At 34.1% G+C, this 26119-nt stretch overlaps 1 protein-coding gene across 6 annotated transcripts in view; it reads left to right on the forward strand.

Annotated features, from left to right (window-relative positions):
• The window catches only part of LOC143255252 (uncharacterized), a 96401-nt gene that overhangs the window by 34734 nt on the left and 35548 nt on the right, over positions 1–26119 (forward strand). For 5 of the 6 annotated variants that reach the window (XM_076510627.1, XM_076510628.1, XM_076510624.1 and 2 more), the window contains one exon: positions 25463–25615. In XM_076510627.1, the coding sequence (XP_076366742.1) occupies positions 25474–25615 (142 nt within the window). In that variant the 5' untranslated portion in view covers positions 25463–25473. Of the gene's footprint in view, positions 1–11641; positions 11663–25462; positions 25616–26119 lie in introns of those variants that run through there. The other variant, XM_076510629.1, reaches the window with a different exon arrangement.

Consider the following 26119-nt stretch of genomic DNA (forward strand, 5'->3'; position numbering starts at 1 on the left):
TTTAACTTAAGTGATATGATATAGATGTGAAAGAGATTCTTTATGTTATTACATATGATAATATTCTCGAACGAGCATCCAATTTATTATGTTACGTATTATACAATTTGAAATAACCTGAAACTGAGTTAAATTGCAATTTGGATTTATAAGTTAATGTAGATATCAAATTAATGGTGTTTGCCAACAAGGTTGCAACACAGTTTTCTTTCTTAATACAAATATATGTTAATATACAAACAATAATACAATTTATAATGACAGTTATTAAAAATAGTTATTATAGATAGTGATTTATATACAAAAGTTTTACAAACAATATTGAGTCTGATATCCGATTCGGAACTTTCTTGAAGATTGAAGGTTCACGACAAGCGAATTAGTTACGAGTTGATGATATAGGTACAATTTACTTAACGGGGAGCTAGCTAGGTCTTCACACCTAAGTTTTTCACGTTATTAATGAAATTAATACGCCTTTAAGCTACCGATTCAAGGATTTGGTTTTTTCTCACTTGCATGCTTATATAGCACGAACTTTAAATCCTGGTACTGGTAAAATCCACTTTGAGACACCTGACTTTCGCTTTGATGGTATAAATAACATTCTGAAACTTTTCCTAAAGTTTGTACCTTAATAATAATATCAAAAAGTGCTTCACCAAAACTTGATTAATTTTTATGGTTTGTCGTTTTTCGGAAAGATGTACTCTCAAGTAATTCTTAGTTCTAATCGTTCTCAAAAGTTGAAAAGTTTCAAGTGTATTTGTACAAATCTGCGCATAAAACAAACACCAACAGTTCAAGGTAGAAGCCCCGTTGCAAGGCAACTAGTTACAAAAACGTCCTAAACCAAAATTCTTATTATTGCTTTTAATTCATTTAGAATATTTCAACTATTTATGATGAATTTTCATAACTAAGATAAACGTCTCATATCTTACTGTAATGGATGTAGCACGTATGTCAGTATGTGTGTAATGAAAACTGCGTCAACTGGTGAATGGCACCAAACACAAAAATCTTGAAATTTTTCAAACTTTTGGTACTGAAAATTCAGAGAATTAAAAAAGTAATTGTCGTTCGTACAACAACCATTTCTGTATAAAATAACACAATTTTAAATAAGTTTTCTCCTCCCAACAGGAACACGATTTTCACTAGGATTCAACATGAGGGTTTGATTGTATGTTTATTCATGTAATCTCGAAATGTAGTACTGAGAAACTGGAGTTATTTAAAGAAAAAACATATTTTACCAATAAACGGTATCGCTTTTAATATACAAAACATTACAATTTATATCAATAAAGTTTATGAATCTCTGTACATTGAATAATTTAATGTATTGAGTTGTGTGTTGCTAAAGAGTACAATTTAAATACAATTCCCATGCAGTGCTTTCCAGAACAAAACCCTTTTTCAGATAATGCTCACATTTCTAAACGTTTTTTTAATGAGGTATGAATACTACAGTCAATAATTACTAGCACAAACAGCTGCCTGTTGGGCGGCGTTTCTGCTATTAATAATAACTTCCGATGAGGCGAAGCAACGTACTTGTAACTAAACCTAAAATCAATCTAACCATCAGTGTAGGTAATTAAATATACTTTTCTTACATTACTACTTATAAAGATTGAAAAGAATCGATACATCAGTTGGGCACTCTCACTCTTAACAATATTTTCAACCATAAACTCAATACCTTGCGAGGCCCAGCCAGCTTTGGAGGTTTGTGTTAGTCCTAAATACAAATTGTAAGCTAACTATATAAAACAATCCTTGTATAAAAGTACAATAATAAACAACTGAAGAAAGTAAAACGGTAATTACATTAAATAACGTAATTAATAAGTTAACTTTCCACTATATAAGTTATTTTTACGAAAAGGTTTGTCTTCCTTTTCGGCTCTTGTTACAAAAATTCCCTGCCAGGTATACTTAAATAACTTTAAAAACAATTTATCTTTTGTTTCTAAAAAAACCGTAGTTATTGTTTTTGAGTTACGAAATCTATTCGTAATAGTCATATTTAACATGAGCATACTCAAAAGCTTCGAAACATGCTAATATTTTTTTATTTTGTTCGCGTTTTAGTCGCGTTATTCCTGTTATTTTATTTATATCAGCTGATATTGCATGATTCTTCGCAAAACGTACGACACTATAATATATGGTTACTGTAAAAAAAAAAAAAAGGTAGAAATAGAACGCGTGTAAACACATTTAATGTAAATTTATAAATCAGGGGCGTATATTTTTTACACACGATGGGGGGATGATTTTTGCAACCACTTATGTAGACTGTTCAATTTGCAAATTGGTAATCTCTGATTACGTGAACCTGAAAACTGTAAACATGCAGTCATAGAGTAATCTTGTTGCCACGATACTTCAAAGTTTCTATGTAGGTTTGTATAAGTGAGGTGTTGTGAACAGTTTTCAAAATGTTAATAGAATAAAGACAAATGTGTCACAAATTAACTGCCATATGAATTTATTCCTGCTCACTGTACAGTATAAAAGATGGCCATTATACTTGACAAGGATACTAATAACTTTCATTGCATGAATTACGTTTTCAAATATTAATAAAATTAGTAATTACCCTTGATAAGTTTATACCTACTGAAAAACTGTTCATGTTATTTGATAAAAATAATTAAAATGTCTTTGCGAACTCTTGAAAATTACACATCAATACAATGTAGCACATAATTATTCATACTTTTCATTGAAGTAAGATTCATTTAGTCCTCTAGTCTACATGTTCCAAAACGTAGACCTCCTTTGTGATGATCTGTTTATCAATTCTTTCATAAGCTCTTCTATATTTATCTTGTCGACCTCATCTTTGTTAGTGTGACAAACTGCCATATGGTTGAGGCGGCACTGAGACATAGTTGACCTTAACCACGTCTTCAACCACCGTCTTAATGCAGAAAAGCTGCGTTCACATTCACAGCTGGATACTGGACATGCAAGCAAAATTTTCATGAGAAGAAAGACTTCACTAAACATCTACTGGCTTGTTTCATGCATTTTACATCCTTCGCACCTTTCAGAGATACTGCTTTTGTTGTTCCTTTGAACATGGGCAACTGAAACTCGAGCAGAGATTTCTGGATAGAAGTTTATAACCGAGTTGTCAGTCTTGCCAAATGTGATAATGTTCTCAAGTGCCAGATATTGCCTCAAGTCACTGTTGTCTGCATTGAATCTCGTGGTCAGATGTTCTATGACTGTGTTCACAAATTCAAAATATTGGTTTCTGTAGTAATCTCTAGCTCTTGCAGAATGGTATGCTCAGCCATCACCTGTGATCCTTCTGGGGGGTCTGCGAATGTGTGATAGTTCAATAGGCACCAGATCTAGGGAAGTTACCTTTTCTCAGCTTCATCAAATATCTTGTTGTAATTTTTCTCTATTCGCAATACCCGCAGTTGCTAAACTGTCATTGCAGATGCTTCAGTCATGCCAGATACTGTCGCTGATTTTGCTTGGAATGCACGGTTTAGTTCCTCTGATGCAGCTAATGGATGCTGGGACATCAACAATCCTAAATTTGTCTTTCCTTTGTCAAATCTGTCCAGCAGACCTCGTGCTTTCACTGCTACATCAGATTTTTCATTTGCTAATTCGGACAAAGAATCAACAATGTCACTGTAGTAATCATTAGCACATGTAATTGCAGATAGGCGGCACAACCAGCGTGTTGGACACAGTGGGCGGATGTATTTAACTGGACCATTTGGCTGTCTGACGATACAATATTTTCAAAGATTGTCTTGTATTTGCCTGACTTCTGAAGCAAGACACCAAGTTCATGTACCCACTGGATAGAATCTCGAACACATTCACAAGCTTCAACTGCATGTTGCATTATTAAATTAGCCTTGTGTGCTCCGCACTGAAAAAACAAAGCTAACGGTTGCTTCTCTTTTATTTTTGCCTGGCATCCACTGTACGCACCACTCATGTTAGAGGCTCCATGATAAGTTTGTGCTCTTAATCCTGACAGTGGTAAATTGAGTCTAGTCAGTACATCAAGTATAGTCTAGGATATTGTTTCACCAGTTGTATTGGAAACACTGTACAAACCAAGAAATGTCTCATGGACGTCAAGGTTCTCATCTACGTATCTTACACATATTGCTTCCTGTTCGGCACCTGTAACATCTTGAGTGCCATCAACCATTAATGCAAAGATTTTACTTTGCTGCACTTCGTGTGCTATGTTCCTCAGTATTTGATGGCTGAACATCTCCATTATTTCATTCTGAGCCTGAGGTGATGTGAATGTGGTTTTCTTTGACAAGTGTAGGACGTCAACTCAGGATCTTTCTCTTTCATGAGCTTCGATAACTGCAGGAAGTTCCCCTCCGTATCAGTATGTCCACGTAATGCTAAACCTTGACGCATAAGAAACGTAAACTTCTGAATATTTTGGCTAGACTTCTTTTGCACTCTTCCTGCTGCTTCTTTTTTTCCATCATGTAGCTGGACAGTCACTGGAGTTACATCAAGTGAACCTGCTGGAGATATAGCGAATCTGTGCTGAGAGGATGATTGGTGTTCATTGACTTTCTGTTTTGCCTTTTTCCAGTTGCAAAAACCGGTGGATATGAAGATATACTCCACTGGCCTCTCCAATTTCCCTGTGAAAAGGCCTCTATTTTCCGCCTTGGCACAATGAAAGCATATGACTTTTTGAGTCTAAATTGTCGAAGTGTAGCCATGGGAACTCATCAAACCACTTGCCCTGGAAGTTGATATTTTGAGATTTTGCTTTCTGTCGTGGTATTAGTTGTGCGTCTGGATGATATGGCTTTCCACACTATATCTTTGGAGTCTCAGATTTTTCATTACTGCACAAATTTGTTTCACAACTATCTGGTGGTTCATGATGTGCAATAGTTGCACAAGCATTTTCAGACTCGTCCTCTGATGAACATGGTATTTCCTCTGTATGGCAAGTTTCTATTCCTTCGCTTGAGGTTGTTGGATTATCTACATCTGCATTGTCATTTGTAGTACTAGTAACTGGCTTGAAGAAGTGTCTAATATCGGAAAGTTTCAGACGCTTGCTTGTCATAATTGGAATCTGTTTCCCAGATGACTCAACAAGCTAAAATACAGTCTTTATTGAAAAAATTATAACGTACAACGAACGAAGATAGAACAGAATGGAAGTAGGACTGAACTGTACAATGTATTTAAGTCGAACGCGCGAACCTCACAGTGACTACTCAGCTGACTGACCGCTTGGGCATCGCTGGGACAATAATGTGTGCTAGTTACAACACAAGTAATTGCAAGTTTCTCGAAAAATACTTAAACAGTCACAAATATATTATATTCCTGTTAAAGCTCATCAAAAGGCAAACACGTTGTGATATAATGTCTATAAGCACGTCTATTAAATAAAAACACCTAAACAAAAACTAGCAATACAATTTGAGTAGAGGCTTCAGACCGTTGAAATTGCTTCTTTTGTGTTCTAATTATACAAGAAAATACAATATTTTTACTATCAATGATAAGAGAATATATTGCTCTTTTACCATAAAGCACCAGCACTTTATTAGAGGGCGGTGATAATCTGAAATTTCACGGATTAATGAGGGCCACAAACACAGGTCTAATGAGCCCTGTTGTAAAATCCAAGCTCACACTAAAGGGAGCTGAGGGGGGTGATGTAGGGTGCGTTTGGATCCGAACGGCTCGAACCTGTCGTTAACTGTACACTAAACGTACACTATGGTCAGCGGATTCGGCAGCTAAGGAGAGTAAGGGGTTCGACAATAAAACCGGCTAGACATGCATAAGAACAAATGGCGTGGAAAACCGCACAATATACACATAAGATTGATGCAGCTACAAGCTACAAATGGCCTGCCAGATCTAGAACACAGGAGTTTACTCTTGGGAGTAATATTTTTGAATTTCATGCTCTGTTCAGTTTGTTGTGATGAAACTTTTACTTAATCTTACACTACGTACAAGACGTAGGTAGATTCTGTAATAGTGCTTGCAAGCCTTGCATGTATAGTTAGGCCTACTGACTGATACTTACGAACTATCGCTTAGATCGAAAAGCTTAGAAGCACACCTATACTATAGATGTACATTTCGGCTACTGAAAACGCCTACATCTAGGCCTAATTATGTAATTCGATTAGTAAGAACACGAGAATCACAAGAACAAACACACAGTTTGTAGGCCTGTGATGCAATAAAACAATTCAACAGACCAAACTGTAGGGGTGGATCTACGCCCCTGGCATAAATACACTGTTTTAAAACTACATTAGCAGTATGCAGCCTGCATGTCTAAATTAGTACGTACGTGTATGTTGTGTGTAAAACTGCAGTCGCAACACTGTACTAGTTACGTGTGTTTACGTAATACTGTCACGATATTCTGTACAATTTTACAAGAGTCGTATGTTAATTAACAATATCTTCATGTATATTTCGCCAAAATGTTTAAGTGTCGTATTTAATCGGAAACATAATTTAATATTCGTTGTTCTCGTTATGTATAAGACAGACTGGTGTAAATGTATTTCTTACCGTCGGTGGATTTGAGAAATTGTTGATGATATTTCTTGTGCAAATGAAATATAAATTTATAACCTGTCATAGATTTACATTTAATAAACACAGTATCCGGTTTCATTACTACAATTTTAGTAACGAGTTAACTAACTTTCGTCAACTGTTATGAAAACACGTAAACATTTTATATAGTTTGAACTGCATACAAATCTACATGTGGTCATACGCTCAATTTTATTTTAATATATTATTTTGTTGTAGGTTTAATCACCAGGCAATTTAAAGTTAAATAATAATATTCACAAATTTACATAGGTACATATATAATGTTATAAGAATGTAATCTCTCTTCTCATGTCCTTTATTGGAACAATAAAGTGACTTTAAGTTTAACAGATGTACTTTTGTACATTTATTTTAGTGCATATGTTTGTTTCAATATAGTTTTCTTTTTTGCATATGACGTGTATTGTTGGATGTGTATTACACAAATCCCACCTGTGCTCTGAGTTTGTAGAAAATTCGTGAGTAAGTATCAACAGTATTTGTTTCACGAAAACCCGAGCTCGTTTTTGAATATGGTTGAGCTTGCGAGAAACTCGTGTGATCTGAATGAAAGCAGCTAGCTGAGAGACATAGTAGATAATTATCACAGCTACATATACAGTGTGTTACAGGCCTCGGAAGCTATAATTGTGATTAACGCTTATTAATCGGAAATCTACAGAATTTGACCAGGAACGTTTATATAATTCGAACATTACAAACTGTTTAACCTCACTAGATTACTTCGGACGTTATTATTTCTTCTAGGACATTATTATAAATATCTTCGCCGGGAAAAGTCATTTTGTTAGGGTATGAGACCAAACAAAAATTGGACTAGCTAGCATTTCCGTCAAGTCAAGTATGCCTATGTATCAACATAAAAATAATTTGCACCTCATGGTCCTGAATCGTCGATAAAATAGGCCGGATATAAGACTCAGTATTGTTTCTCAATTTGTAAAACTTTTATATAAACCATCATTTGCAATAGCTATTAGTGATAATCGTTATTATAAATTGTATTGTTTTTGTTTGTATATAGAATATATTTGTGTTAAAAAAGAAAATTATGTGCATCAATCTTGTTGGCAAATATCATAAATTTGATACATAATAACATTTAGTTTACTTCTAAATTAAAATTTTCGGCTATTTGAAATCTTAATACGTAATATACGTAACATAATAAATATAAGACTCGTCCGAGATAAATTATAAGTAACATAAGAAGACATAAACTTACGCGTCGAACGCCTTAACCCACATGGCCATGCCGGGCCTCAAGTATGGTTTTGGTTCTGTACTTTGTTCTCATCTTAACAGGCTGCTACTACGACGATAATAAGATTTTAGTTTTTATACTTTGTTTTCAACTTGACAATTTACTAGTAATACGAGAACATTATTTTATTTTGTATACTTTGTTCTGAGCTTGATATGTCGGTTCTTTTATGCAAATATTATGGCATGAGTTTTAGTTTTCGTAATTTCTATAATTTAATGGTAAGGAAGTTAGTTAGGAAATAATTACTCTAATACATTTTGCGATAAAAGATTTTACTGTGCTCTAAGTGAATCCGCTTAGTTTCAACATTTTTTTTTTACATACCAAAGATATAGTCTTCAGTTTAGTAAAGAACAAGACGTGTTGTATATATTCTAACAATTACACAGTAGTACTGAGTTTCTCAAACATGAAATTTGCAGACCATCACTAAACTGATATTTCATAGAAAGGGTTGATGGAGCATGTACTTTCAATACTTAGTGAGTCAAAACATGTGTTCTTTTGTGTCGTATACTCGTTGTCAAAATATTCCCTTTGTCTTTTACAATAGATCTGTTAGCTTCCATGTAGATATTCCCTTCTGTATTGTTGTGTGAAGTAGCACAATTGCACGTTCGAATAATCCAAACGTTTAGAAAAACTACTCAAGGAATAATATACCCATCTGTATTTATTGTGCTTTCAGATTCATACATAAATATTTAATAATTTATACACTCTATTTTAAATAATTAGATTAATGTATTTACCCCACCTCTTTCTCCCCTACCAATTACAAAAACAAATTGAAAAAAAAAGACTCCCATCTTTTTGTTCCAGTGGATCATACCTCTACATGCAAACAGTTTTGTTTACAACTTTGCACGTGATTCTCCTACATCAAGACAAGAGTGCAATACGTTAACTGTATTGTTATTTTTAATGCTAGATTATGATTCTGAAAACATCTAGTTTTCGCCTTTTTTGTTCAAGTATGTGTTTATTAGGAGGCAGAGTGCAATTTTATTATCAGTTTTAATACAACTCCTTCCTTATTGTTTTCTGGTCAGTTGTTCGAGCCCCCCGCTAGTATAGCGATATGTCTCCGGATTTATAACGCTAAAATCAGGGGTTCGATTCCCCTCGGTAGGCTGAGCAGATAGCCCTTTGTGGCTTTGCTACACGAAAAACACACACACAGTTGTTCGAAAGTTTTCGTGTTGTTAGATGATGCAAATTTCACTTTGATAAACGTTCATTGTAAAAATTGTGTATATTTACAGTACAGGACTAGGAAACAAAGCCCTTTGAATTTTGTTGTCTTTGTTGTTCGTTATAGCTTTATTGCGCGATTTCAATGTTGTTGTTTTTTATTAAAATCGTATCTTCAGAAGTACCATGTATACTATCTATGTAATGTTGAATGCTAATGACTAAATAATAACCTTATTGTCTTGCACAAAATGTGTGCTATAATTGGAATACGTTAGGGAAGTAAACTGGCTGTTTTCTTCTGAATGGTGCACTGACAGGTCACATCTCCATAAAACAAAGAAGTCATGCAAGTGGCCAGAACCTCGTTGCTAAGTGTTCTTAATCCTGGCCCTTGAACTTTTGAGAATAGTAAAACTACACTCTTGAGCACGTGTGAGTGTAATAAAAAGTGAAAAGACTTTCCAGTGGTAATACATGTCGATGGATTTAGTGCTAGTGTGTGTTTTTTGTTGTTGTTGTTTTGCCTTTCTAACTAGGTGTTCATAAAGTTCACTTTCCTGGTGATGGCGTTTTAGTAGTTTTATGTATCAAACTCACAATCGTTGTGCATGAATATGATCACCCTATTTAAGTAAACAGTGCTTTTTAATAAATTGATATTTTCTAACAAATACTATTACGCAACTTACGATTAGTTATGATCATCATGACTTCTTTCAGAAAAAGTACAGAAAAATATTCAACGTCAACTCTGCCTTCTAGCGTATGTAAATTAATGTTTTCAATTGGTTATCTTAAAATACACATTTCATGGTTTTAACATTCACTCCGAAGGACAGACAACTAAAAAGACAGTCTATAAAATATAATGATTTTGTGACTGAATCCGCAAGGCCTGCAGCTTTATTAAGCTTGGTAGAATAAACATTAAAGTGATTTAACATTTTAGTTTTGTGCTTCCGTAACATCTCTTGTTTCATTGGGTTAGAAGATAGAGACAGGTAAACACACGCACTTTAAGTATATAGACTGAAAGAGCTCTTTCTTGTTTCTGTAACTCTAATTTTTGCGAGAACGAATAATGGTGTCTTGTGACAGTGTGACAAACTCTTAGTGCCAAAGTGATGAGCTATATTCCTTTTGATTAATCTTTAACTACATTTTATGAACAAGTACCAAAACATTTGTCGTAAATTTTTCTAACATTAAGAGAGCCTGAACAAAACATTTTATGAAATCTTATAATAAAGAGATAAGCTATGTTGTTGTTTTTTTGTTGTTGTTGTTTATCTTAAGCACAGCTCTACACAATGGGCTATCTATGCTCTGCCAACCAACAATGTCGAAACTTGAATTTTAGCGTCATAAACCTGCAAACGTATCGCTGAGCCACTGAGAGGCCCGTGTAAAGATGTTATATCAAAAAAGAGCAGAATTACATAAAAGAACAAACTCTAGAAATGTATTGCAAAAGTGGTGATCTGAAACAAGAAAAATCAGCCTTCCTTTTATATTAATATTGCAGTTTGTTCGTTTGCAATAAATATTACTGTGCGAGATAAGGTTCAAGAAAGTTTGCACTAATGACGAGATAATAAGATTTAGGAAAAGAAACAAGAAAATGGAGAAGACAAATTAATTAGGGGGACTTGTACATATGTGAACTAATAATGTGATGTTACACTATATACTACAGCCAGAACTTTAAACGCTACACGAGAGCTATCTGTACTAGGAGTCCCTAATTTAGTAGTGAAAGGCTGGAGTCTTCATCACAAGGGGTTCTGGACTGCTCTTTTACCGACGAATGGTAGAATGGACCGTATATTATAATGAACCCATGGCTGAAAGGACTAGAATGTTTGGTGGGACGGGGGATTTGAACCGGCACTCCTTAGATTACGAGTCGAGCGACATAACAACCTAATGGTAGCTTTGAAAAGATTGTCGACATGCAATAAAGCCTCTCAGTGGCACAACAATATGTCTGTAGAATTACACGCTAGATACCGGGTTTCGATAGACGTGGTAGACAGAGCACAGATAATCTACTGCGTAGCTTTATGCTTAAAATATAAACAAACAAATATTCAATAAAATTATCAAGCCCGTGATTTTCAGTATTTAATTCCTCGAAAAAGTTAAAAAAATTATTGTAGAACGCTTTGGGAGAATCGTTGTTTGTCAAAATGTAGAATGAGTTTATTAGCTCTGTCAACGAAATATTGTAATGTTGAAAATATTTTATTCCTTCAAGAAAATGTGAATGGTAAACATTGTAACACGACGTGTTTTTTTTTTTGGGGATACTTGTGTGTGGCAACGAAAAATGTATTATAAATTCAAAATTAATATGGGCTTTATTATTGAAAACCTTAAATATGATTAATGCTACTGATATCCAAACCCAGGAACTGTACTTTATTTTTTTAGTGAATGAAGTATTTTTCCAAAATAAGTTCTGGTGGATATTTTTTTTTTTTTGGTATTGTCAAGAAAACCAAGACAATCAAGCAAAAGGAAGTCATCAAAATATCTCCAAACACGAGTAGTGTGTAAAGGTTCACGGTAAGCTTTCTTTTCTTAACGTTTGTTGTGCACAAAGATTCCAGTTAAAATAAATCTGCAACTCCATTAAGTATCCTTTAAATTTGTTGAAAGAGATATTGACCGAATTGTACAAATGTATCACGAAGATGATTATGAAAATACTGTGCTGATATTCATAACTTTTTAATAGCAGTTGTTAAAAAAGACAACTTACAAAGTTACCGTGACTCGCATACACACGTGTATATGAATGTACCTTCACATCTTTTATAATAGTAATTGCAAATTGAATTTTAGCTTAGTTTTACTCCCTACTTCGTGCACGATATGCGTCATGATTGACAAGTGAGATTTGGATGATTGTAGCCAATATCCGGCCTACATAAACGTTTTCTATGTTACTAGAAGGTGACTTCAGGAAGTTGAAATTATGTTTAACTTTTGGCATGTCATGCATAAACGATTCCTGAATTATTAGTTTGTTTTTTTAATTTCGCACAATGCTACGCGAGGACTAGCTGCGTTAGTTAGCCTTCCCTAATTCAACAGTAAAAGACTAAAGGCAACTAGTCATCATCACCCACCGCCGACTCTTGAGCTACTTCTTTACTAACGAATAGTGGGATTGAACGAAACATTATAACTCCCCCACAGCTGAAAGAGCGAGCATGTTTGGTGTGACGGAGATTCGAACCCGCGACACTCGCATTACGAGTCGAGATTCTTAACGACGTGGCCATGCCGGGCTTTATGTAATTTCAAGCTTGGCTTTAGTTTTTAAAAAGTTGATTTAGGTTTGAGGAAAACTTTAGGCTGAAAAAATACCAGAAATCCAACAACGCTGACTAGACATCTGTATCACTGTTGTAATTACGGTAGCCTCACCTGTTAGTGTAAGTAGTGATGTGAAACGTTGCAAAAATTGGATGATTGCAGAAATTTCCTCGTTTACACCAAAACTGCCAACTGAGCGAAACTTACGCTTAAACTTGGTATATTTCATCCTCATTTATAAAAAACATTGTAGTGGAGTTGTATCTCTAGCAGTTTTAGTACGTACAAAAAAAAATAATGAAAACATGGTGTTTTAACAGTTTCAAGATCTGCCATATGAATTTTAACCAAAACTTCTATGCGGACGAATTGTGAACTAGCCTTGGAATTTCTGTCACTACTAAAAACGCCAAATTAAATATTATATTAAAAGTCATGGAACAAAATTAATATATTAAAATTGGTTAACAGCAGTTATGAAAATTAATTTGTTTTGCAAGATAATTTAGACCATCAGGAGCAATCGACTTTTTGAAAATATATATTTTATTTATTTGTTTAGAGCTACAAGGCCAACGGGCATCACTAATCACGTGATTACGGCTGAACGACAATGGGCGTGTCTATGAGGATGGTGTTCAATGTGGAAATATTCGGGATTTTATAAGTTGTGATAAGGCATTTAGAGTTTTAAAGTAATAATGACGATAGGTGTAAGTTGATCATGGTGTTGTGTTATACTAGACACACCGTCCAATGAGCTGTTAAAACAAAATGATTCAAGAGCTAAACATGATGTTTGTTGCTTAGTTATCCTAAAATAAGCTTACCGTCCCACATTCTAAATTTTAGCCTAACAAATTTAGGCTAAATATTAGAAATATTTAGCCGAATTAGAAAATAATAATTTAAGTGTGAATCACTTTTTATGTAAAAGGCTGAAATTTTAAAGTATATCTTTTAATATCACAACATTCTTCTAGCTGAAACTAAATACAATATCAGCATTTCATACTTATGTATTTACTTTGCGTAATCATTTATATACATGCTTATCACTATTTTATAGGCTTGTTCTGATAACAAAACTCGTCATTTTTAAATTAGCATATAAATTTCTACCTTCCGTGGTAGATTGAGGATATGAAAATCGCACAGTAATTGTTTAAGATTAGAGTACTGCTCTGAAATAGGTAACATGTTTCGGGAACTTTATACCACCAACCAATGAAGAAAGAATGCCAAATCACATGACAAAACTTTTTTTTTTTTTTTGGTCACAAAATGACTGCCACAAGTAGTAAGAAACATTCTGGAAACATACTATTTGCACATGCTAAAACTTTTGTTTATTAAAATTCTGTTTGACACAATTTGACTGCTTAAATCCACCCTCAACATTCCTTTGGACATTGTTATCGAAGTACTTTCCGGGGTCATTAGCATCTTACTCAAAGTCAGTGCCTAAATTTGGCACAACTTCTAAAAACGTTGGCCACCTCTAGTGTAGCATATCACCCATAGGTTACGTCCGACATGAAAGAATGCATGCACGCTCCTGTTCTGTTCTCAAGTAAGTTGGGAATTTTGTTCCAGCTGTCGGGATGCGGAACTTGTTCTAAGAAGAAGAAACTGTTCCACCCTAATCAGGACTGTTAGTAATTATTTCAATATGGCTTATTTATGTATATTTGTATATGAATTAAGCAACATACTAAATTAAATCTTATATCGCGTAGTGTCACGAATTGTATATATAGGACATTTTTATTTTTAGGCTTTGACCCTCCTCCTCGCTATTAATGTAATCGATCCTAATGAAATACAGGTTCATCATATATAAGGTGTATAACATAGTGGGTAGTTGTTTGATTCTACCAAAAACATCCAGTAGGCCTTTTATAAATTTAAATGACAGAAGAAGATCTCCATTAACCGATATTGATGTTATCTAATTATAAACGCCCATTTTTTATACTTTTATACGAACTATAAACATAATTCGACTGTTTAAAGAGTGGTTTTTAAGTAGAAAAACATTTGGATACTCTAAAATTTGCACTTGTGTACATAAGATCAAACGATAAATATTTTTATAAAGTCAATTTTTGAACAATAATTTTGATTCAAAAAGGTATAAATTATTAGTTCGTTCAAACCAACCTCCGCCGATTTCGCTATGCCATAACGAGCGAGAATTTGGGCGAGCAGTGTGTTAGCTCTACCCATACAGGATGTACTTGTTTATCATTTAATTTTTCTGCTATTTCTGTTGCTGTTGTTTTAAAATTTTATACGCAAAGCTACACACAAATTATTTGCGCGTAGCCGTCCCTAATTTTGAAGTGATAGATTGCGTGGGTTAGTCCTGTCTAATAACGTACCTAAGGCTATAAATAGGCCATGAGCTAAGAATCTTCGAATTCACAGTCAGGACGTGCTAAAACGCGAGTCACACCTTGCCTGTCATCTCAGTGTATCGGCTGGGTGAAACATCATTTTTGTGAGTAATCTTACCATAACAATTTTGACAACATTGTTTAAATAATTTGCTTTCATACCCTGTAGGCAGTACTGCAATTCTCTCTTTACAAATTATTAGTGTTTCTAAACATCTTTATTTAAGTTTTTGAGGTGAAAGCTAAATCGAAAAGTTGTTATTATTTGTTCAAGAAGCATAAAGTGATTAGAAGCCATTTTTTGGGGGTGTTTCAGTAATATTATCAGATTTATTTTTGTTCAGCCTCAATATCGTGTTTTAAAGGTTCATACATTGTGGAACCAATGTCTGAGTGAACCATAATAGTACCAGAGAGTTTGGTTTTCACGATACCACTAACGATTACTTAACAGTTATAAAGACTACAAAAAGACAAACTGATAGGTCGCCACACCTTAATAATCTGGTTCGTATAAAATGTATAGCGGTATGCAACGTATTAGAAGTTATTTATACTTTACAGAGATGTAGTAAGCAAATTAAGGATATGGGAGTAAGGTTTATTTGACCGAGCTAAGCAAAAATAGTTTGGTTTGTTTTGAATTTCGCGCAAAGCTACTCGAGGGCTATCTGAGCTCTAAGCAAGTGAATTTAAGTTTGGATGAATGTGCGCCACAGTTACGCCCTCTATGACCAGGGTTCAAGGCTCGCCTTAGAGCTGGGGAAGCTCTTAGGTTCGGGATTAAACTTTATCCTCCTGCTTTTCCTGGGAGTCATTTTTCTTATTTTAATTCTGACAGATTGAAAAGCGGAATGCCCCCCTCCTACTTCCTACGACACTGTTTTAAGTTGTGAAACAAAAGTTGTTGCATGTAATAATACTTCTTGATTAGAAAAAAAAAGTATGGAAACATCTTCTGCGAGTATAGCCCACAGAGTCTATAGACCATACCGGTATTACTCTCCATTTTACAACCATAGCAGTTTTCTGTTGAAATAAACCGCGTTTATTTGTAGAGCAAACTGTTTCCATATTTCTATAGTTAGATGGCATATGTAATATAGAAAAATTCTAACATTTTTCATAAGCGTGAGAAAGGAAAAGATAACTGTAAGAAAATTCTTCTAGGCAGTTACTTGGTCTCGTGCAATCTAAATGATCGAATCACAAGCACGATTGTGTCATTTCCAACACTACAAACGTAACACACATGTAGATACTATTTCAACGTTAGGCATGACCTTTCATTTCAAATAAACTTTTATCCGTTATAGATTCCATGCTGCAACTGTATAGTTACACAAAACTCCGTACTGATATAAAGTTTCCAGTCACAATCACTACCGACTTGAACTTTGTCGGTTCAAACAAGCTACATGGTTTTTGTAGCTTGTTAAGATCGGTAGCTGATACTAATCAGTAGAAATTACCAGTACTATAAGCGGTATTATTTTACTATGAATTGTAACCACATGCAGCGTTTAATTATATTCTCGTTAAACAGACTGGAACTTCTATTGATTTTGTTATGATTAAATGCTATCATACGTATCATTCTTTGGATAAACAACAGTCAGTATTTTGTTTTTACAAACCGATGTTTAGGATACAGAATATATATATATAACATGTAAATACCGGTCTTAACCTGTTATCATAGCGACAAGGTAAATGACTAAGTCCAAGAGCTAGACACACGTTAATGTGTTGTGAGGGCAAAACAACTTCCAGGACACTCTGTATGTTAATAGGAGTGATAATTTGCAATTTTCCCTATTCTGTAGCTGGAAATGTAGTAGTCCAAACTATCACATATTCTCAATGGATGTGCTCTACTCGACTCTTACTTCACTACCAGATTTTAAGGTAATCCTTTTAGGAATATATAAGATACAAAATCTCTTACTTTAATTGAATTTTTTTTTTTTTATTTCTTCGCGCCAAAACTACAGACACTTTGATAGAAAACGTAGTTAACTTTCTTGGAATTTTTTTTAAACTCTGCTACACTGGTGGATTTTCGCAATCTACAATCAGGTGTCTCATTTAGTCTAAGTATAAGTCTCGTGTACAAACTTATTCAACAAAACCCGGTCAATTTTGACCAAACTTTTTTCGCACGTGTACGTGAAAAGTCACGTGAGCTACTGCGAGTCTAAAATGTTTACTATATCTTTACCTAAAAGTAAAAGTATACCGTTTTTACTTTTCGTCATTTGAATTACAGACTGCTGATTTAGAGCAACAAACTACAGGGTGAAAACACGTACAAATGCATAAGTATTGGTTTGGCCAAGTAAATTATATTAGCAGAATGTGGTTCAAGTTTTCAAAAGAAACGTACGAGTGAACGGTTATTATTGATTATTTATTGCAAACACGTAAGGAAAAGTTTGCAAAACTTATGAATTTCGTATAATTTAAAAGCGTTTATCGTCACATGATATTAGATTAAACAATTAGCATAAAAATCATAATATTTGATGACAAGAAACTATTAATCTAGTTTCCATGGCGACGGCGTTGCTATAAAGGAAATTACTAACACTGTTTTAGAAAAGAAAAATAACCACCACATATTTTAGAGAACCTGGTTGGTTCTGTAAGTATAGATCTGTTCGGGAAAACAGGGTTGCGATCTCACAGCTAAGGTGGGTTACTATCGAGTGTCATTTTCTTGTCTACTGTAGTTTGTTGGTATGTATTAGTAGTGAGTCACGATATTTAATCAAAAGCACCTTAGGTGTGAAAACAAATGTTGGGCTAAAGAAGAATTAAACGTACGACTTGAAGGAATGAAATCAAAATTGGTGGCCAGACTGGTAGCTATACTTATAGCACTAATGATAATTTTACATCAAATATTCATTCAGTAGTTAGCTAGGCCTGGTATTTTGATTTAATTTTTATAAGTCGCACATTCGGTCTTCTTTTTACTCTACTTTTTATCACACTTTTTTATTATAATAAGTAGCACCATTTTAGTAAAATATTGAGGTGGTGGCAAAGTTGAACCCTAATATCAACAGAATACATAAACTATGTACTTTGTATATTGTAGTATAAATAATTTTCCACACGCAGAGCCAGACCATCATCCAAACGTTTCATACATGTAACGTACATTGTCCTGCGCCTTGTAGAATATTCTCGAGAGCAAGAATCAACAATATGTGGTTTACGTGTTTTCGAACGTTGTTGAACATTAGATAATATCGCGTGATTGGTATGTAAAACCAATACACCGAAAGATGGTTATTATTTGTTTGTCAGCTACGGTCAGTATACTGGTGGAAGATACAATTGTGCTTAACGCTTGTTAATCGCAAAACTACAGCATTTGACCAGGAGCGTTTTTGACTTCGAACGTTACAAATCGTTCAACTTCAATGAATTGCATCGAACGTTAGCATTTCTACGAGGACAATAGACATTGTCATCGGTGAAAACTTACGGGTGCTTCATGCCAGCTAGTCGTCAAAGAAAAGGTAAAGGTGTATCAACAAAGAATTAATTTTCCCTTCATGAACGACAATAAAAGATTCGGTTCTAGACCAGATAAAAGACTCAGTATTGTTTATAAGTTTGTGAAACTCTTTTATATACACCATCATTTGTGATAACTATTAGTAATAACTATTATTATAAACTGTATTTTTCTTTTGTATATTAAAATATATTTGTGTTAAGAAAGAAAATTGTGTACAAAGCTTGTTGACAAATATAAATTTGATACTTGTTGGCATTCAATTAACTTCTAAATTTAAATTTCCGGCTGTCTGAAAGCGTAATACGTAACGTATGTAACATAATTAAATCGGAGACTTGTCCGAGTTTAAATTATAATACGTAATACTGGCCAATTAAAGTCTCACTGAGATTCATACTGTAGAGATTGAGCCTCTTTTACGGTGAGAAAAAATAAGTGTACGTATATACAAAAATTATGTTAAGCCGACGCGCACGAAGACATGTTCAGTTCCGTATTTGGTAGTACACTCTATCATCAGTCCATTTAAACTGACGAAGGTTAATTTTTTTTGTAAACAGCAGTTCATAAGTTTTCATAGTGTAGATGTTATGAACTGTTTTTTAAAATATATTATTTGCTTTAAAAATCATTTGTGCACAAGTTTCAAATACAAATGCGTGTAGCAGCAGTTCGCTCAAGTAGAAGGAACGTGTATTTGTCGAAGCTGTCCCTCTGTGATAAGTTTACGGATTTACAACAGTAAAATTAAGGATTCAATGACCTTCGGTAGATGGCCCGGCATAGCCAAGCGTTTTAAGGCGTGCGACTCGTAATCTGAGGGTCGTAAGTTCGCATCCCCGTCGCGATTTACAACAGTAAAATTAAGGATTCAATGACCTTCGGTAGATGGCCCGACATAGCCAAGCGTTTTAAGGCGTGCGACTCGTAATCTGAGGGTCGTAAGTTCGCATCCCCGTCGCGCTAAACATGCCATGGGGGCGTTATAATGTGACGGTCAATCCCACTCTTCGTTGGTAAAAGAGTAGCCCAAGAGTTGGCGGTGGGTGGTGATGACTAGTTGCCTTCCCTCTAGTATTAGGCACAACAGATAGCCCGATGTGGCTTTGTTATAAGAAAACACACGCACATTGTCGAAGCTATAATATTTGTATTTCAAATATTCGAAACGCATAATGAAAGAGAATGCAGTTTGTTAACCACGTGTTTTTTAATCAAATGAAGTTATTATTTTTAACTTCAAACTACTAGTTATGAAAGTTTCCTCTATAATGGGTACATTTTAAATCTTTTTTTTTTTTTCTATTTTAGGCGTGTAATATTTATGATAGTATATTTGTTTCTCAGTTTCTCGTAAACCTAAACGTTGTTTAATGAAAAGACGCACGGCTTCTCTGATATACGCTTGCAGTCGTATACAGAGAAAACTTGATGGAATCACTCTCTATAAAAGGCCCGTTTCTCTGTCAAAAACGCTTTCACTATCCTTTTTTTAGTGATGCTAAACGATATACATCATTGCCTAGCAATAAAATCATCACCTGATTATTTTTAAACCAACTATGGTGTTCATGTTGATTTGTTAGAAAGTTTTTATTATTATTATTCTCTTTTGTTTTTTATAACTTCAGTGATATAACAACAAAATAGTTTAATTCATAACATTGAGTTGTTGCCAAAAGCAAATTGAAAATTAACCAATTTACGTTTATTTATTGCGTTTATGAATTAGGTTTAATATTTAAATTACACTTTACAGTAAATTACAAATAAATTTAGTATTACTAAAGTTATAAGAGTCAGTGTTTAAAAATATAAAGTTTTAAATTTCGCGCAAAGCTACACGATGGCTATCTGCGCTAGCCGTCCCTAATTTAGCAGTATAAGACTAGAGGGAAGGCAGCTAGTCATCACCACCTACCGTCGACCCTTGAGCTACTCTTTTACCAACGAATAATGGGATTAACTGCAACATTATAACGCCCCCATGGCTGAAAGGTTTGATATCACTGGGATTCGAACCCACGACCTTCGGAGTACGAATCGAACGCCTAAACCCACCTGGCCTAAATATAAAGTACGTGGCGAATAAATGTTAGTGAATAAATATTTTAGTATTTTAACGCATTATATACTTGCCCTAAAACATAAAAAATAGGTTTATTACTACTCTTATCCTTTAGACAACCGAAAGAGTTTAAAATATGTCAGTGTATAAAAATTTTAAGCGGTGAATAAATGTTAATAAATATTATTTTGGTATTTTAACACTTATATTACCTATTTAGCCGTAAAACATAAATAAAAATAAACGTTTATTACTACCAAATATCTTTTATCCTTTGTACAGTCTAAAAGAGTTAAATAAGTGTCGGAATGTCTGCACAACATTGTATTTGCTGCTTCTTGACCTAAAATATAGTGAAAAGGTTCAATAGTACTATTTCAACCTCTTTCAAAGTGTACTCGTACTTTGGTTTCCGATAATATTTGGCCCGGTATGGCCAGGTGGTTAAGCCGCTCGACTCGTAATCCGAGGGTCGCGGATTCGAATCCCCGTCACACGAAACATGCTTGCCCTTTTAGCCGTGGGGGTGTTGTTATGTGACGGTCAATCCCACTTTTCGTTGATAAAAGAGTTGGTGGTGGGTGGTGATGACTAGCTGCCTTCCCTCTAGTCTTACATTGCTAAATTAGGGACGGCTAGCGCAGTTAGCCCTCGTGTAGCTTTGCGCAAAATTCAAAACAAACCAAAACCGATATTTTTTTTTTTTTTGCACAGCTTTTACTAAAAATGTGGTGATAAAAGAATTACTTCAAGACTGATCAAATAAGTAACGACTACATGTATTATGGAAGTACAGACAAATTTGTTTTAGTTAAATTCCATAATTTTCGATAATCATTCAACATTTTGACGGACTTTTATAGTAATCAACATTAAAGTTTTTAAGTATTTTAAAAATAATAGAAAATGTTTTCGATATTGTTGATTACCAGTAATTTTCATTAGAACACTCTCGTGATTATTACATTACATGGCACGCGATGTTATATGATCAATATAACACACCATCCTTGTATTTAAGTTTATTTGAATACATAATTCTTTTAAGCAAAAGTTATGCACTTTGTACACTGATGAGTTGTACGTTTACTAATTAATGTATTGTTTGTTCTTTCCATGTCTAATTTAGCTTATAGACGTATATTAATTACGTATCAAAGGTGTATGTAACTTGTTAAACAGCACACACATAACAATCAAGAAACGTCAATTTGAAAGTTTCCACTCGTTTATTCTTGTTGAATGAACGGGAAGAGAAAAAAACAGGACATCAAAATGGATATATTAACTAATCACCTTAAACATATCTGTACATAAATAAATTAATTGTATATATTTTACAGGATCAGATGAAGCTCTCGATGGGGCCCCTAGCTAAGAGAAAGCAAGGACCCGATATATAGGTCAATAAATGTTGAACACTCCAAATTAAACAAATAAAATCAGTACAGCAATAACAAAATATGTATTCATATAATATACATTGTATATGTATGTTAAGAATAACTTTATATTTAAAAAAAAGCGAAACGTCATTTCCGAAAACACATTCTTAACAAGAATTTCAGACTTCATAAGCTAGCTAGCTATGCGTCTAATGTGTTTATTTATAAATAATAACTTGAAATTGTCCTATTCGTGAAAGGATTAGCAAACGACAATAATCAAAGATGAAGAGATATCATGGTCTTTGACCTCTATAAAGTCTTTTAAAGATTCATTTGACGGGGCACAAGCTATAGCTTGGATAGTGTTTATTAATCTGCTCTGAATATATACATGCGTATGTATATATACAAATTAGAAAGTTTGTTAGTTTAAGCAGTGGTGGAGTAAAAAGGGAGAAGGAAAGCTTCCCTCCCCCCAGTATAATAACTGAAGGGCTGGAAATATGTTAAAACTTATCCAATATCTTTGCGTAGATAAATAAACTGCTGTAGCCACTTTAATTATGTATACTGTAATCCAGTTAAAATAATTATGATAAGTAACAATAGTACTACTTACACTTCTTGCCTAATACGAGTCACAAGTGCCATGTCTGTCGCACACAGACAGAGCACCGCATGCGAGTCAAACACTAATGGATAATGTTGGTGTTGGCTGTTTGGTTGCTTGTTTGAGAACAATCTACTGGGTCTGCCACGAGGAATCGTATTACATATTTTAGGATTTTAACTGTGTAAACTTACCATTGTCTCATCGGGTGGCCTTATGAATATAGACACCACTGATGGAAAACGGTTAAATGTCTTTGTTTTATTGTAACTTGCATTTATAGATTTTTAATAAACTTTTTAAAAACAACCATTTTCGTTTTCTTTCGTAGTTCAGCCCCTCCTTTTATCATTTGCTTCCCTGTATTGTTTTGATTTTACTCCACGTTTCATATATGACATCACTATACAAAAGTATAATTTTAATACGATTTTCTTTTGTTTGCAGTTGATTGTTTTGTAAAATTCATTAGACAAAGTTTATCTCTTTAAACAGTTTATCTCTTTGAACGTTTAAGAGAAGAACTAGTTGTTTCTTTATTTTTGAATTTCGCGCAAAGCTACGCGAGGACTTTCTGTGCTAGCTGCCCCTAATTTAGCTGTATAAGACAAGAGGGATTTGATCTCGCAATCCTCAGATTACGAGTCAAATGCCATAACCATCTCGGCCATGCTGGGTCCAAAGAACTAGTATAACATTATCAACATTTATATGTATTGGAAGGAACTACGGTATGCGTTAAAGATAAATTTTAAAATTTGAAATAAATAAGTTGTTTTAAATATTTAGGGTATTAATAAGCTGAGAAGTCCAAATATACTGTATAGAACAATTAAAACATTGTTAGAATTCCTAATATTACAGCCATGCCAAGACAATACTACTGTATAAAATGTGAATGCAAATCAAACATCTAGCGATCAGTCACGTTGTCCGATGTACAAATGATTCATTGCATAGCCAATGCTGTATAGTTATCTCGCAAAATATTCTTGTTTGTAACTTTGCATTGACATAAAGTTAAAAGCTTTAAATACTCCAGATTGCTTAAGATCTATTAGAAGAGGTCAAACGAGACATTTGAAGTTTACTCATTGTAAAAATAATCAATCGAACGGAAGCGTTGGTTGCGAACAAGATCCCGGAGTACCATTATCTGAAAGCAGAACCGTGTCCAGTCCGATGGTCAGTTGCTTGGGCACTTCAACAGGTGAGAATCGTTCACAGCAGTGGTAGGACACTTCTAAATCTGAACCAGATTCTACATCTACAACTGAACTCTGTGTCAGTGTACAGACTTCATAAGGCCTACTGTATCCTAGATGCCCAGTGGAGCGACAAATGATGAATCACGCCTTGCCCTACTTCCACTTAATAGATGTATACTCATTCAGACAAGACCTGGAATCAAAGCCATGACATTTTTTTTACAGGAACAGGGCTCATGTGGTGGTTATGAAAATATGGTGTGGGAAAAAAACATGGTGTTTACTTATTAATTATCGGTTTATTTTCTTTTGTAATTTGACAGCTACATCTGTAAATGAACGCTATATTGAACAACATGGCGTCATAAATACGAGAATTAATAAAAAAGCTTTGGTGTGTGTGTGTGTGTGTGTATATATATATATTTCTATTGTATTTTTGATCACTTTTCATCTTAGTTTGCTTCATTTGTTTCTTATCCCTTCTTTCTTTCTTTTTTTTTTTTTTTTTACTTTTTGACTGGATAAAGGTTACTTTAACATATAAACGTCTTATTAACCAAGGTTAAGCCGTTTCTTTGTTTTGGCTTTGTGGTAGTTACTTTATTAATGTGTTAAGTAGTGTAATTTATCTCGGACAAGCGTCTTGTATATGACGTTACGTATTACGATCACAAATAGCTGGAAATTTTAATTTAAAATTTAATTAAATGTCACTAAATATCATATTTATGACATTTGCCAACAAGATTGAAACAGTCTTCTTTCTTAACAGAGATATATTTTAATATACAAACAACAGTACAATTTATAATAATGATTATTGCATACAGTTATTACAAACAATGATTTATATACAAAGGTTGTATAAACTTACAAACAATATTAAGCCGTCTATCGGGAGGACCGTCATGGACAGGAGGTTAAGATACTCGCTCGCCTCGTAATCTAAGGGTCGCGGGTTTGAATCCTTTTCACACTGAATATGCTCGTTCTTTTAGCCGTAGGGGTGTTATAAGTGAAGATCAATCCCACTGTTTGTTAGTAAAAGAGTAGCCCAAGAGTTGGTGTTGGGTGGCGATGACTTTCTTATCCTCTAGTCTTCCACTCTTAAATAAGGAACGACCAGCACAGATAGCTTTGGTGTAGCTTTGCACGAAATTCAAAAAATAAACAAACCTCTATCCGATCTGCAAGTAACTACTTTGCCTATGGTTCAAGAGGCGCAAATTACCTTTATGTTGATACACTTCACTTGATAGGAATGCTAGCTAGCTGTTTTCTTTGCTACAGTGACTAAGCCTGTAAAAATCGAGTTTTTGTTCGGGCATTTGATGTGAGCTAAGTCTTAAATGGTTTAATATACAGTAACAACTTACAGTAATCTTATTTTCACTTGTATTGCATAATCCAAACTCATATTTTGTTGGTGAGCTCTCTAACATTCATGGTTGAAGTTCTAAAAGTTTGTTTAATTTAATTCAGGTTTCTTTTGCTTAGAACTTCATAACATATGTTTTGATATTTTTGGGTGTTAAATGTTTGTTGTTGGTTTTTGTTTTATACATTATGGGGGAGTGATATAAAATATTGATTAAAATGCCTTTTTGTTTTTACAAGAATTCTGATATAGGAGTTAAATTGAAAACTGTGTTGACAGACTGATCACATAAGATACCATAGTGTTGAAAATACATTCTTTGTTATCATACTTTCTCATCACTTATACTGTTATGGCATTAATTACGTACAATAAACAATATTATTATTTTTAAATACTCGGATTGATATAGGTTTTAATGAATGTATTGCCTATGTTCATTTTGTGTGTATTTCTAGAAAGGATAGTAATGACCCCCACCAGAAGGGGTCATGGTCACACCCGAATTAAGATAGAAAGAGTGCAGCAGACTGACGTAAATAATAGCTCTGTGATGCACGTGGCAGGAGGGGACCACAAGGGGATTGTTATCAACAAGGAAGAGTCATCAGGTAGAACTTTATCTAACTTCTTCACAACACACGAACGTTATTATGATTTATTTATTTTCCTCTTTTAAAATAAGAAAAATGTTTATTTACGAAAGTATGTAATTCTTTTTATTTTCACAAATTGCTGCAGTTTTGTTTTTATACTTTGGATAATGCTGTAATAATAAGTATGAAAGAAACATAGAGTTTCGGACCAGTTTTTTATCTAACATACTTTGTTTATTAGTACTAATGTTTCCTGAGAATCTTTTACAAAAACATAATGTATTTACTTTCATATGTTGGAGTTTATTTTAAAACGTGTAACATGAAAGTGTCATTATGTGATAAATTACATCTAATACTATTGACTTTAAATATAGACCGCAAGCGGCACAGCGAAATGTCTGCGGACTTACAATGCTAGAATCCGAGTTTCGATACCTGTGGTGGCCAGAGCACATATTACCCATTGTGTAACTTTGTGGTTAATTACAACCAACTTCAATTATAGTGTCCGCTCTG

The sequence above is a fragment of the Tachypleus tridentatus genome, chromosome 7 (genome assembly GCF_004210375.1).
Source record: "Tachypleus tridentatus isolate NWPU-2018 chromosome 7, ASM421037v1, whole genome shotgun sequence".
Lineage (NCBI taxonomy): Eukaryota > Metazoa > Arthropoda > Merostomata > Xiphosura > Limulidae > Tachypleus > Tachypleus tridentatus.